The sequence below is a fragment of the Rutilus rutilus genome (assembly GCF_951802725.1).
Source record: "Rutilus rutilus genome assembly, chromosome: 12".
NCBI classification, from domain to species: Eukaryota; Metazoa; Chordata; class Actinopteri; order Cypriniformes; family Leuciscidae; genus Rutilus; species Rutilus rutilus.
Window position 1 is genome coordinate 40,743,391 of NC_140217.1, and position 14,417 is coordinate 40,757,807.

At 36.4% G+C, this 14,417-nt stretch overlaps 1 protein-coding gene across 6 annotated transcripts in view; it reads left to right on the plus strand.

Moving 5' to 3' along the window:
* r3hdm2 (R3H domain containing 2) overlaps positions 1-14,417 on the plus strand; it is a 90,682-nt gene that overhangs the window by 38,468 nt on the left and 37,797 nt on the right. For all 6 annotated transcript variants that reach the window (XM_084425849.1, XM_084425854.1, XM_084425853.1 and 3 more), the window contains exons 5-11: positions 4,619-4,708; positions 5,869-5,992; positions 8,222-8,300; positions 9,269-9,328; positions 10,683-10,823; positions 13,550-13,658; positions 13,739-13,834. In XM_084425849.1, the coding sequence (XP_084281975.1) occupies positions 4,619-4,708; positions 5,869-5,992; positions 8,222-8,300; positions 9,269-9,328; positions 10,683-10,823; positions 13,550-13,658; positions 13,739-13,834 (699 nt within the window). The remainder of the gene's footprint in view (positions 1-4,618; positions 4,709-5,868; positions 5,993-8,221; positions 8,301-9,268; positions 9,329-10,682; positions 10,824-13,549; positions 13,659-13,738; positions 13,835-14,417) is intronic.

Sequence of the window (14,417 nt, forward strand, 5' to 3'; positions counted from 1 at the left end):
GTGTGTAGAAATCTAAGCCAAGGTAATAAAGAGTGTGTAGAAATCTAAGCCAAGGTAATAAAGAGTGTGTAGAAATCTAAGCCAAGGTAGGTAAGAGTGTGTAGAAATCTAAGCCAAGGTAAGAAAGAGTGTGTAGAAATCTAAGCCAAGGTAATAAAGAGTGTGTAGAAATCTAAGCCAAGGTAGGTAAGAGTGTGTAGAAATCTAAGCCAAGGTAAGAAAGAGTGTGTAGAAATCTAAGCCAAGGTAATAAAGAGTGTGTCGAAATCTAAGCCAAGGTAATAAAGAGTGTGTAGAAATCTAAGCCAAGGTAATAAAGAGTGTGTAGAAATCTAAGCCAAGGTAATAGAGTGTGTAGAAATCTAAGCCAAGGTAGGTAAGAGTGTGTAGAAATCTAAGCCAAGGTAAGAAAGAGTGTGTAGAAATCTAAGCCAAGGTAATAGAGTGTGTAGAAATCTAAGCCAAGGTAGGTAAGAGTGTGTAGAAATCTAAGCCAAGGTAGGTAAGAGTGTGTAGAAATCTAAGCCAAGGTAATAAAGAGTGTGTAGAAATCTAAGCCAAGGTAATAAAGAGTGTGTAGAAATCTAAGCCAAGGTAATAAAGAGTGTGTAGAAATCTAAGCCAAGGTAGGTAAGAGTGTGTAGAAATCTAAGCCAAGGTAAGAAAGAGTGTGTAGAAATCTAAGCCAAGGTAATAAAGAGTGTGTAGAAATCTAAGCCAAGGTAGGTAAGAGTGTGTAGAAATCTAAGCCAAGGTAAGAAAGAGTGTGTAGAAATCTAAGCCAAGGTAATAAAGAGTGTGTAGAAATCTAAGCCAAGGTAGGTAAGAGTGTGTAGAAATCTAAGCCAAGGTAATAAAGAGTGTGTAGAAATCTAAGCCAAGGTAAGAAAGAGTGTAGAAATCTAAGCCAAGGTAAGAGTGTGTAGAAATCTAAGCCAAGGTAGGTAAGAGTGTGTAGAAATCTAAGCCAAGGTAAGAAAGAGTGTAGAAATCTAAGCCAAGGTAAGAGTGTGTAGAAATCTAAGCCAAGGTAAGAAAGAGTGTGTAGAAATCTAAGCCAAGGTAAGAGTGTGTAGAAATCTAAGCCAAGGTAAGAAAGAGTGTGTAGAAATCTAAGCCAAGGTAAGAGTGTGTAGAAATCTAAGACAAGGTAAGAAAGAGTGTGTAGAAATCTAAGCCAAGGTAAGAGTGTGTAGAAATCTAAGCCAAGGTAAGAAAGAGTGTGTAGAAATCTAAGCCAAGGTAGGTAAGAGTGTGTAGAAATCTAAGCCAAGGTAGGTAAGAGTGTGTAGAAATCTAAGCCAAGGTAAGAGTGTGTAGAAATCTAAGCCAAGGTAAGAAAGAGTGTGTAGAAATCTAAGCCAAGGTAGGTAAGAGTGTGTAGAAATCTAAGCCAAGGTAAGAGTGTGTAGAAATCTAAGCCAAGGTAAGAAAGAGTGTGTAGAAATCTAAGCCAAGGTAGGTAAGAGTGTGTAGAAATCTAAGACAAGGTAAGAAAGAGTGTGTAGAAATCTAAGCCAAGGTAAGAGTGTGTAGAAATCTAAGCCAAGGTAAGAAAGAGTGTGTAGAAATCTAAGCCAAGGTAGGTAAGAGTGTGTAGAAATCTAAGACAAGGTAAGAAAGAGTGTGTAGAAATCTAAGCCAAGGTAAGAGTGTGTAGAAATCTAAGCCACGGTAAGAGTGTGTAGAAATCTAAGCCACGGTGTATTTAGTATATGGTAGTTGCGTAGACTTTCAATGTAGGGATAGAAATCTCTCAGATTTCTTTAAAAAATATCTTATTTTGAGATTCAAAGATGAACGAGTTTATTTGTGGGTGACCTGTCGCTTTAACCTGTTAAGCTGCAACCCCACTTTTGAAAAATCCCCAGAAATGACATACCCAAACTGAAACAGATACAGTTCATGAACCCTTTGCATTAAAAGCACAAGTATGATCTCATTTGAAAGCTGACACCTGGCAGTTTATTGTAAATGTAGAATTAATTATTGTCATAATGACAAAAATTGTTATAAATAGCTTCAAAGTTTTGTAAAATTATTAGAAATTAATTTTTATGAAACATCCTCATGAAAATAAAATTGAAGTTGGCACTGGAGCAATCTAGAAATGCACTACAGCTAAAGCCATATGTCTAAACATTCTATGTTTAAAATCTGAAGATAATAAGTCCAAAACTCTGTATTTAGTTAAATGTTTTTCAAGACCATGTCAAATGACTTTATTTTGATTTGATGCTAAAATGCTACTGATGTTTATTGTCATCTTCTAACCATCTATCCAGTATATTGTCTCTATTGTTTTGTGGTGCAGACGATCCCCATTCAGTCTCAGTCTCTCCTGCACACATTCACACCTCTCCAGCCTGGTTATGGCTCGAAATATGCATTTCTTTTGTCTGCATTATAGCTACTAACGACTGGCTATTCACAGGCTATTCATAGGGTTTCAGTCCCTAATTTCTTTTCTCAAAGTTTACCCCACATTTTAAACTGTATCAAATGCATTTCTTGAATAAAGACACATTTCAGGTAGCATTCAAAAAATAATAAAAGTATAACTTCTAGGTAGCAGGTGCACCTAGGGCTAGCTAGCATGTTAGCTTAGCACACCATCAATACACGACAATTTATGAGATTAAAACCATGTTTGTGCTCTAAACTTACTTTTTAACGCACGTTGAGTATTTTAAATAATCTTCTGTGATCTAATTTGGCTTCAGAAAAAAAAAAATCAGACAGAAAATATACTATTGGATAGTGTTCTGCACAATGATAGTCTATATAGATTAGCATTACATTATAAATATAATCTATTATTATGAAAATACCTGGCATGGCTTGAAAAACACAGGTAACTCAAATATCAGTGCAATCATGTTTATTGTCTTCAAAACATCTGTATCTGCATGTTACAGCGCGATCTCGTTAGCTTTGTGTGTATCAGTGATGTCCTGGAATGTCACATGGTCATGGCTCTTCTTCATGTTCCATATATGGACTATTATTGTGCGTAGCGCCCTCAGGCTATTGGTATGAATTAAAAAACACAGTATCGGAATACCAAATGCTTATAAAGATTACATCGACGCATTTGGGTATAAATTCAATAAATATTATTCCTGTCTATAGAAATATGATGTAAATCTATGAGAATCTATCAATATTTCTCCAAATCTGCACATTTTTGAGCTAAAGCCCTGAGGGACGTTGTTTTGTGTATCGCTGTCATGACGACAGCACAGAGTTTTTTATGAATGAAAGCGGCTGACGCGCATAATTCATATTAAAGGTATCGACTCATTTTTTCATTTCATAACTCCTGACACAAATTAAGACATAACTGTCACTATGAGTTTCTCAGAATACAATAGTGGTCAAATACTGAAACTTGAGTATTATATCTTTTTAATTATGTATAGTTTGTCAAGGTATAACATTAAATCTGATAGTAATTTTGAATTAAATAAATAAATAACGCTTCAGTGCGCGGGCGCACTGGCAACGGTTAACAGGTTAAGGGAGATTCTTGTTTTTACTGCTGAGTTTGTTATCGCTGCTTCCGTTCGACCTCTCACTCAGTTCTGTTGCCTTTGCACTAGTTGGCAAATCTGCGAGTGTGATGATGGTCCTTTCCAGATGTCACACACACACACACACACACACACACACACACACACACACACACACACACACACACACACACACACACACACACACACACACACACTCTCTCTCTCTCTCTCTCTCTCTCTCTCTCTCTCTCTCTCTCTCTCTCTCTCTCTCTCTCTCTCTCTCTCTCTCTCTCTCTCTCTCTCTCTCTCTCTCTCTCTCTCTCTCTCTCGCTCGCTCGCTCGCGCACACACACAGACACTCTCTCTGACACACACACACACACACACACAGACTCTCTCTCTCACACACACACACTCACACTCACACACACACACATATGCTTAGTCCACTCAGATAAGATTTATCAGCCCTTTACCAACTAAATTAAACAACATTTTAAAAGCATTAACTTCCATGATGCAACACTAGTGCAACAGGATATTCCGTATTAAATAATGTAGGACTGTGTGAAAGTATCTATTACAATCTGATTGGGTGGTTAAAACATTTCTCTATTCTGGGATGTTCCTACTTAGATTTTCTGAAATTATATTTAAGACATTTTGTACATTTTTCAAGTGATTTTGGTCTAAAAAAATAATGCATTTCACAATTTCAGATTTCTCCTTCTCATTGTGATTCTTTAATTGGCATATCAGAGAGTTTCTAACTAGTAATTACATCTCGTTAATACGGTCATCCAGGCAGCGAATGATTCGTCACAGTCTTGTTTGCGTCAGCAGAATAGATGGGGAAGTTATGATGTTTTAATGAAAGGTTATGAATGCAGATGTTTTCTGTAGAATATTGTAGAACGATGAATCATTCATGATAAGAACTAGAATGTGAAGTTGAATAGATTTCATGTTGATAAATTAGTTAATGGACAGCACCAGTGGCAGCACAATGTTCACCTTGTTCATTCCCATAATGCATCTCCCAGGTATGAATGATTTGCTAATGTCTTTTGCTGATCTTTCTTTGTCGTGTGTCTCTGTCTCAGTCGAATGCAAAGCTCAAGCTGGTGAGGAGTCTAGCAGTGTGTGAAGAATCATCAGGTCCGTTTTCAACCGACGGTCCTCCAGAATCACAGGTAATGTCACATGATCACAGGTGACGTGATGTCACAGTCGGTACGGGACTGAAAAAATCTGTTCAAGATCTCACTAGAATTGATTCTGTGATGTTTCATGATCCGTTGCAAACAGTTCAAACGGACACCATTAAGATATTGCCATTAGAATTCATATGCACACTATATACACTACCGTTCAAAAGTTTGGGGTCAGTAAGATTTTTTTTATGTTTTTAAAAGAAATATCTTCTGCTCACCAAGGCTGCATTTATTTGATAATAAAAACAATTAAAAAAAAAAGTAATATTGTGAAATATTATGACAATATAAAATGATTGTTTCCTATTTTGATTTAATTGTAATTTATTGCTGTGATCAAAGCTGAATGTTCAGCATCATTACTCCAGTCTTCAGTGTCACATGATCCTTCACAAATCACTCTAATATGAGGATTTGATGCTCAAGAAACATTTATGATTATTATCAGTGTTGAAAACAGTTTTTTTTTCACAATTCTTTGATGAATAGAAAGTTCAAAAGAACGGCATTTATTTAAAATAGAATATTTTCTAACATTATAAATGTCTTTACTGTCACTTTTGATCAGTTTAACTCATCCTTGATGAATAATAGTATTGATTTATTTTATTTCTTTCCCCCAAAAATAAAATTAATATTCTTACTGACCCTAAACTTTTGAACGGTTGTGTTTAATGTTACAAAAGCTTTAGATTTCAGATAAATGCTGTTCTTATGAACTTTCTATTCATCAAAGCATCATGAAATAAACTGTTTTCAACACTGATAATAATCATAAATGTTTCTTGAGCATCAAATCATCATATTAGAGTGATTTGTGAAGGATCATGTGACACTGAAGACTGGAGTAATGATGCTGAAAATTCAGCTTTGATCACAGGAATAAATTACACTTTACTATATATTCACATAGAAAACAGATGATTTACATTAGAATAATATTTCACAATATTACTGTTTTTGTTTGTATTTTTAATCAAATAAATGCAGCCTCGGTGAGCAGAAGAGACTTCTTTTAAAAACATAAAAAATCTTACTGACCCCAAACTTTTGAACGGTAGTGTATATATACGCATGAATATTTAGTGTTCATTAATATTCATGTTTTTTGTTTATTCAATCCAACTGCACCCGTGAAGGACATCATCCAGCTACACATCAGCTGTCCATCCGATAAAGAGGAGGAGAAATCCTCAAAAGACGAGTACGAGAATGAGGAGAGGGAAAAGAAGGATAAAACTCCACGCAAGATGCTCTCGCGCGGTAATAACACACACTTCCTGCTGTCACTATTCAATTTAAAGATATAAATAACATGCAGAACAATTGCTGCAAATAAAATATACTTTTTATAAATATTAATTTAAATGTTTATATATATGAAGTGCCATCTGAATTTTTTTTCTAAAATTAGCATTTTTATCAAGCCCGTACATTTAAGTTCAGTAATTTCACTTTAATGACAATTAATAGATCATTTTCATTGCCATTACAGTGAAATAACTGAACATAAACATACAAGCTTGATAAAAATGATCATTCTAGAAGAAAATTTCAGATGGCACTCAGAGGCTTTTGCATCTGAACTCTTCAATTATTGCAAAATATCAAGATGCATAAACTAATTTGAACTTGCTAAAAAAATAAATCTGTAAAATAAAGACATTTATATTTTAGAGAGAAACTCCTTGATTCTGTAATCATATTGTATTATTAATAGAGCATAAATAAAAATGGAAAACCATAATCAACGATGCGCATTCTCAGCGATGTCAAAATAAAAGTCTGCGTTAACACTTTATTTGACCGTGTCCTTGTCACACGTGTAGTGTGTATGTAGTTACTATTGTGATAACTATTAATTATTCAATTACATGCAACTAACCCTAACCTAACTCTATAGTAAGTACATGTAGTTAATTATTATTACTCGGTACTTAAAGGGGTCATATAATGCCATTTTTGTACAAGCTAATATGATTCTTTAGGGTCTAAATTAAAAGTTTGTAATATACTTTAATTAAAAATTCTCATTAGTATTGTAAGAAAACACTAATTTTACCTGGTCAAAAACAGCTGTTTTCAGCACGCCGTTTAAGTGCATGTGTCTTTAAATGATAATGAGCTTTGCTGACCCCGCCCCTCTGTTCTGTGCGTACATCATAACACAATAACCATAACGCGTTGTTCATTATAAACGTGGGATTATGAATTATATTGAGAACCTCGTACATAGAAAACATGCCGTAATGTACCCTGAGTGTAAACCTTAGCCGCATTCATCGTGAAGCGTGCAGCAAGCGATTTGCAAAGATTAATATAAATATTAATATAAAGGTTAATAAAACGTTACACTCACTACTTCTTCTGGAGGTGCAGCAGGAACACGAATAGTTGGTACCGATCCTTTTTTCAGGAGCAGCTTCTTAGCAAAACCAGCTTTATACTGACCCTCGTTTGTAAAGCAGTCTGGTGTGAGAAATGATTCACGCAAACATGAAAGCATTGCTGTTGATCATGGGGAATATTCCCTTCGAAAACACACTCAGCCACTGCGTCTTCAGCGGTTCGGATTAAGGAACATCAAAATCACTGTGTTCCTTATTACACCCGAGAACAGAACACCACACTCGCTTAGACGCCATTCTGCTCATAGACAGTGCTCCAGCGTATCAACAATGACGCGCGGACTATGATGACAGACAGCTTGCTCACGAGCGAGGGCGGGTCTGTGTGTTGAAACGCTGCTGTCAATCAACAATCGTGGGAGGGGCGTCCGACTGTGTGACGTCACAAAATCGAACGGCTTGATTTGAGACGGGGGAAACCATGAGAAGATTAAAAAAAAACACTGGATGGATTTTTATCATTTTATGATGGTTGTGTACAGGCACTGCCAACACACATTTCAGTACAATCAACTTGTAAAAGTGCATGTACCATTATATGACCCCTTTAAATGTATAATTACACTGTAACACAGACACTTTATTTACAGCTGAAACAAAAAATCTGAATATCGTGCAAAAGTTAAAAGGTGAAACTATTATATTATATATACTCATTACATGCAAAGTGAGATATTTCAAGCCTTTATTTGTTATAATTTTGATGATTATGGCTTACAGCTTATGAACATTTTCAAAATTTCTGAGATTTTGAATTTGGGGTTTTCAAATGTTTTGAGTTTCACCTGTAAAGTGCAACCAAGTCCGCTCTCAACACTTATCAGCCAAACAAAGAGAACCGATGATTAAAAAATACCAAATATCACCCGATATATCAGTCGACCGCTAGCTAAAACTAGCTCTGGGTATCACTGCCTCACGCTATAATACAATATGTGCAGTCATGATACATTGAAATATTATAATACGATAAAATAGAGTTCTGTAATAATTCTGTTTAACTAGATGAGCTGCTGCAGTGATTGAACCTTCATGTTTTAGTGGTGACGTTCACATTGATCTGATGTTTCCCGTTCTCTTCCAGACTCCAGTCAGGAATACACTGATTCCACAGGGATTGATGTGCACGAGTTCCTGGTGAACACACTGAAAAACAACCCCAGGTACAACAGGCCTCGCTCTAGACACAACAGTGACACTCACACTCATCCTCAGCCCTCGTCTCTGGTTACACTCGGGGTTTCCTTTGTCAGCCTCAGGCTACGTCTACATCAGTCCGGACACATTTGAAAACGCTCTCCGTCCACACTGGCGTTTTTGAACTCAAACTTTTGGAAAACGCCTGAAAACACTAAATTCTCCTTTACAGCGCATGTCTAAAAGCTCACTTAAGCTCACTGAGATGATGCAGACGGGAAAATAAATAATAAAGTTATCACGCAATTCAATAATTTTATTTAGCAAAATATCTCAGCGTTATATGTCTGGGCTGAAACGCTAAAACTGCTCTCATGTTTAGCAATTGTGAGTAAATTCTGTCATCTTTGCTTGACTGTGAGATGAAGAGTGTGTGAAGAACATATCTTTAGCAACAGTGTGAAAGCGAACCGCACATAACAGGCACAATACCGCTATAAACATGAATATCTATTGGTACGATATGCGTCACATGACTAAACTTACGTCATCGTTTTTAAATACCTCAGTTTTGACAGTCGACACTACAACACGAAACCGGTGCTTTCAATTCTATCCACTCTGGAGAGCGTTTTCAAAAAGCTTCGTTTTCATTAATAAAAATTGTTGTAAATATGTTTGGATTTTCAGTGTATGAACCGAAATGTGAATTATTAATGCATTTTTAGATTATTAGAGATTATTTGCTAATGTTTGCATGAGTATTATGTGATTTAAGAGGTCAGTAGCATCTAGATTAGTATCAATTCTATGACCCGTTACATGTGTTAATATTGCATATTCAAAAGTTTGTATTTACATTTGTACACTTCTCTTCAAAGCACACAGTGAAGTATGAGTTTGAACGCAGCGTCGGCCTCCATTTGATTTGTTTTTTTGTTTTTCTGGATCAGTTTTATGTCTAAAATTCTTCTTTTTTTTCCCCCTCTTTTAGAGACAGAATGATGCTGCTTAAGCTGGAACAGGATATACTGGAGTTCATAAATGATGAGAAGTAAGTCTATATGCAATAAAATTGTATATGTGTTCGTTTTTATATATAATAGCATTTATTTAATATGGAACCTTTTGTAACATTATAAATGTTTTTACTGTCACTTTTGATCAATTTAATGTCCTTGCTCTTTAAGTTAGTACCCTACATTTTTGAACGATAGATTATTATGGTTTTCACAATCAATTTTAAGCAGAAAAAAATATTTATTATTTAAAAATAATAATAATAAAACATTTTTTATATATGCACGCACGCATGCATACACACACATGCACACACACACACATGCATACACAGTACATACATACACACACACCCACACAGTACATACATACATGCGTACATACACACACACACACATGCATACACAGTACATGCATGCACACACACACACACACACACACACACGCATACACAGTACATACATACACACACACACCCACACAGTACATACATATATGCGCACATACACACACACACACACATGCATACACAGTACATGCATACATACATACATACACACGCATACACAGTACATGCATACACACACACACACACATGCATACACAGTAAATACATACATACACACACATCCATACACAGTACATACATACATGCGTACATACATACACAGTACATGCATACATACACACACACACACACACACATGCATACACAGTACATGCATGCATACACACACACACACACGCATACACAGTAAATACATACACACACACACACACACACACGCATACACAGTAAATACATACATACACACACATGCATACACAGTACATACATGCATACACACACATGCATACACACATGCATACACAGTACATGCATACATACACACACACACACACACACACACACATGCATACACAGTACATGCATGCATACACACACACGCATACACAGTAAATACATACATACACACACATGCATACACAGTACATACATACACAGTACATACATGCATACACACACATGCATACACACATGCATACACAGTACATGCATACATACACACACACACACACACACACACATGCATACACAGTACATGCATACATACACACACGCACACACACACGCACGCATACACATGACATACACACACACACACACACACACACATATATACATGCATGCCTCCTTCCATAGTAAATGTTGGTGTTTTATACTTGTAGTTGATATTTGTCGCCCTCTTTTGGTGGTTTGAGAGCATTGCAGTGATGTGGTTGTTTTGCTCTAAACATGACTCGGTTTATTACAGAATGGTGTTGTGCTGTGGTAAATGCATTGTATTTTCTTTGTACTAAAGATGTTTTTGCATCCGTATTTTCAGTAATCAGTATAAGAAGTTCCCTCAAATGACCTCATATCATCGCATGCTGCTGCATCGAGTCGCTGCCTATTTCGGCATGGATCACAACGTGGACCAAACGGGCAAAGCGGTCATCATCAACAAGACCAGCAACACTCGCATGTAAGATTCGCTCTGATCCGACGGGAATGATCGGAACCAGGGTTTGAAATGAACTTTTTCACTCACCGGCCAATTTGGCAACTAAATTAAGTTATCGGCCATTCAGAACAAAACGAAAAATTATTTAAAAAAATTTATTATTTGAAAAAACAAAAAAATAAGAAAAGAAAACAAATGAACCAGATTACCTACGTTACAGCTTATATAGCGTATGTATATATATATATATATATATATATATATATATATATATATATATATATGTATATATGTATAATATTATTAATATTTTTATTAGCCTATAAAATTTGGATTTCATACATTCATTTCTTATTCAAACAAAATCCTGTCATCCAGCATCTCCTTCCTCTTTCATCCTCTTCATCATAAATGTGTTTTAGGTGGACGGATCAATACAGTACAAAGAACATCAAAAAATGTAGGATGTTGGAAAATAATGTCTTTTCTGTTCACCAAATGCTTATTAATCTTCACTATTGCTTCAATGCAAATGAACAAGCGCGCCGTTATTTGTTGCGTAGTGACGTGTGTGTTGAAGTGAGCCAGATATGAGCAGATTCTGCGCAATACGCTGTATTTAATATATCATGAGGACTCACGAGTATTTGCGCTAAATCTGCGCTGATTTGTCTTACTCGAACTTCCCCAGCAAAGTGAGTAAACGTAATAAATAACACGGCAAATTGGCTCGTGATTTGACAGCGTTTCCCGCCACAGTTGATTTTTACTCGCGTTTGGGGTGTTTGGGTGTGTTAATGTCAAACCCTGGGGCTGGTTGCATAAACATCGCTATTATGTGAAGACACTGTCTAAAGTTCTAGTGTGACCCACTATCAGCCAGTCTTACTCCTCCGTATCAAATTAGGCTAATCTACATTTTTATGTAACTGATTTATAAAAGCTATGAACAGTGTTAAAGGCGCAGTTTTAGCGGCATCTAGTGGTCAGGTTGTGAATTGCACCCAACAGAAGTTACGTGGCCGACAGGAAGTGATGTCGTGGTCTGAGACAGCAGAGAGTAGCCAGTTCAGCAATGAGGTTTCTTTACAAAGATAAAGAAAGAAATTATGTTTACTTAATTATTCAGTAAAACGATGTTATTGCGAATATTATTGTTACCTGTTCATCATTGTGTCAGTGTTTTATCCGCTGACTTTAGCTGAAGCTTCTTTACACGAAGAACAACATAGTGACGAAACGCGTTTGTCCGTTCAGGGCCACCGTAGAAACGTGGATGTAAGCGGACCCGCGGTGTGTGTAGAGAGAAATGCTCATTCTAAGCTAATAAACACATAACGGTTCATTATGTAAGCTCTTTATACACCACTGAACACATAGTTATGTGTATGATATTGCATTTCTGTCAACAGATCCGCCTAAATATTACACACTGCACCTTTAAAGAAAAAGATGTGATGTCTAATAGGGCTGGGCGATATGGAGCAAAAAATATATCTCGATATATTTTGCTATATCTCGATATACGATATATATCTCGATATACGATATATATCTCGATATCTTTACAGGAAAAATAACCCCCCAAAAACTACTGCAAAAATATGCCAAATACCACAAAGTCTTTTTTTTATTGAAATGCAAATAGGTAGGCAGTTCATGTAGGAACAAAGTGCTTCTGTGACATTAAAAAAAAAAAAAAGTCCTGTATACTAAAATAATAATTTAACTGAAAAATAAAGAAAAAAAAAAAAATATTGCACTATTTTTAATAAACCTGTATAGAAATACCATTACTAATTTTGGCAAATAAATTAAAAAAAAATGCCATATACCCCCAAAAAACTGCACAACTGTAGAGCAAAACTGCACTTGTAGATTAAAAGTGATAAAAATGCATCTAAAAACTGACATGATTGTTACAAAATCACACTGTCTGGGGCCTCTGGAGAACTCAGAACAACTGCTAGCATAAAGTTTAAGGTAAAAATAACTGCCATTAAATTATAGTATCTTACTACTATGCAATTAGATAAACTGTTCATTCATTACATCACTTTACCTCTGTCTTTATCCACCTTTATCCTCTTCTCTTCTTTTTGGCTCTGTATCTATAGCAGAATAGGTAGGCTAATGCTAATTTATAATGTGTCATGTAAATTCGGCCATCCGTCACAATCAGGAAACTTTCACCGTGTCTAGACCTGGCGCGAGCTGCCAGGCCCGTTTCTACAGGGGAGCATGTTAAGTGTGAGTGTGTTAAGCGCCCTAAAACAAAAGCAATGCGGCGAGAGGCGACGCTACACAACAAATTACGAACAACAACTGATCGCGCGCGCGCTGTTTCTGACGCACTTCAAGCACTCGCTAGGCGGGGAAAGATTGATCATGTGCGTGACCGGACTCGGGGGACTTGGTTGGTTGAATCATTTAACTTGAATGAGACAACCATAGACTGTAAAAAAAATAGGAGACAACACGCGAGGGGAGGGGGAACAAAAGCAGAGGAGGGCGGGGGCGAGCACAGCACAGAGAAGGCAAACAAGCAAAGTGGCGAAATCAGAATTAAATATAAACAATATATCGATATATACGATATGTCAAAATCCATATCGAGTTAAAAAAAAATCTCGAGATATCGTAAATAGAGATATCGCCCACCCCTAATGTCTAACTCTAACTAGTCTCATCGGTTTATGCAACCGGCCCCTGATCGTGTCTTCTCGCCCCATCTGTGTGTGTTTCAGTCCTGAGCAGAGGTTCTCCGAGCACATTAAAGACGAGCGCACCATGGACTTCCAGAAGAAGTTCATCCTGAAGCGAGACGACGCTAGCATGGATAAGGATGATAATCAGGTGTGTGTTCTGCACGTGTGTTACTCTGTCGTCGTGTGTCTGTGGTGCTTCTGAATCCCCGTGTTCTCTCCTTCGCTCAGATCCGTGTGCCGCTTCAGGACGGTCGTCGCAGTAAATCCATCGAGGAGCGAGAGGAAGAGTACCAGCGCGTCAGGGATCGCATCTTTGCACGAGAAGTAAGCGCTAACTCGAGTGTGTTTCAGGAACACGTGCTGTGCTGAACTCACTTCAGGGTCACACTCATACTCTTCTCTGTACTTTATTTCAGTCAAATCAATGTTATTTATTTATATATATATATATTTTTTTTTTATTATATATAATATATATAATATATATATATATATATATATATATATATATATATATATATATATATATATATATAATTATTATTATTATTATTATTATTATTATATATTTTTTTTTTTTAAAAATTTTATGGAATATTATGTATTTTTAGGGAGTTTTATAATTATGATCCATTCAGGGTTCCCGCGGGGTCTTAAGTTTTAAATTCTGAACTTTAAATTTAAGGCCTTAAAACGTCTTAAAAACAGCCAGATTTTCATCTGCGGTCTTAAATTTCATTTAGTCGGGTCTTAAAAAGATTTTACCCTCGTTCATTTCCAGAAACGCTGGCCGCAGAAAGTTATTACAAAGTAGCAAAAAAGTATCGAAGTCGCTCGCCAAGAGGCAGTTCACATATCGCGTCTTTTTCGCGCTCAAGTTCATTCAAATGTAGGCGCGCGGACGGCG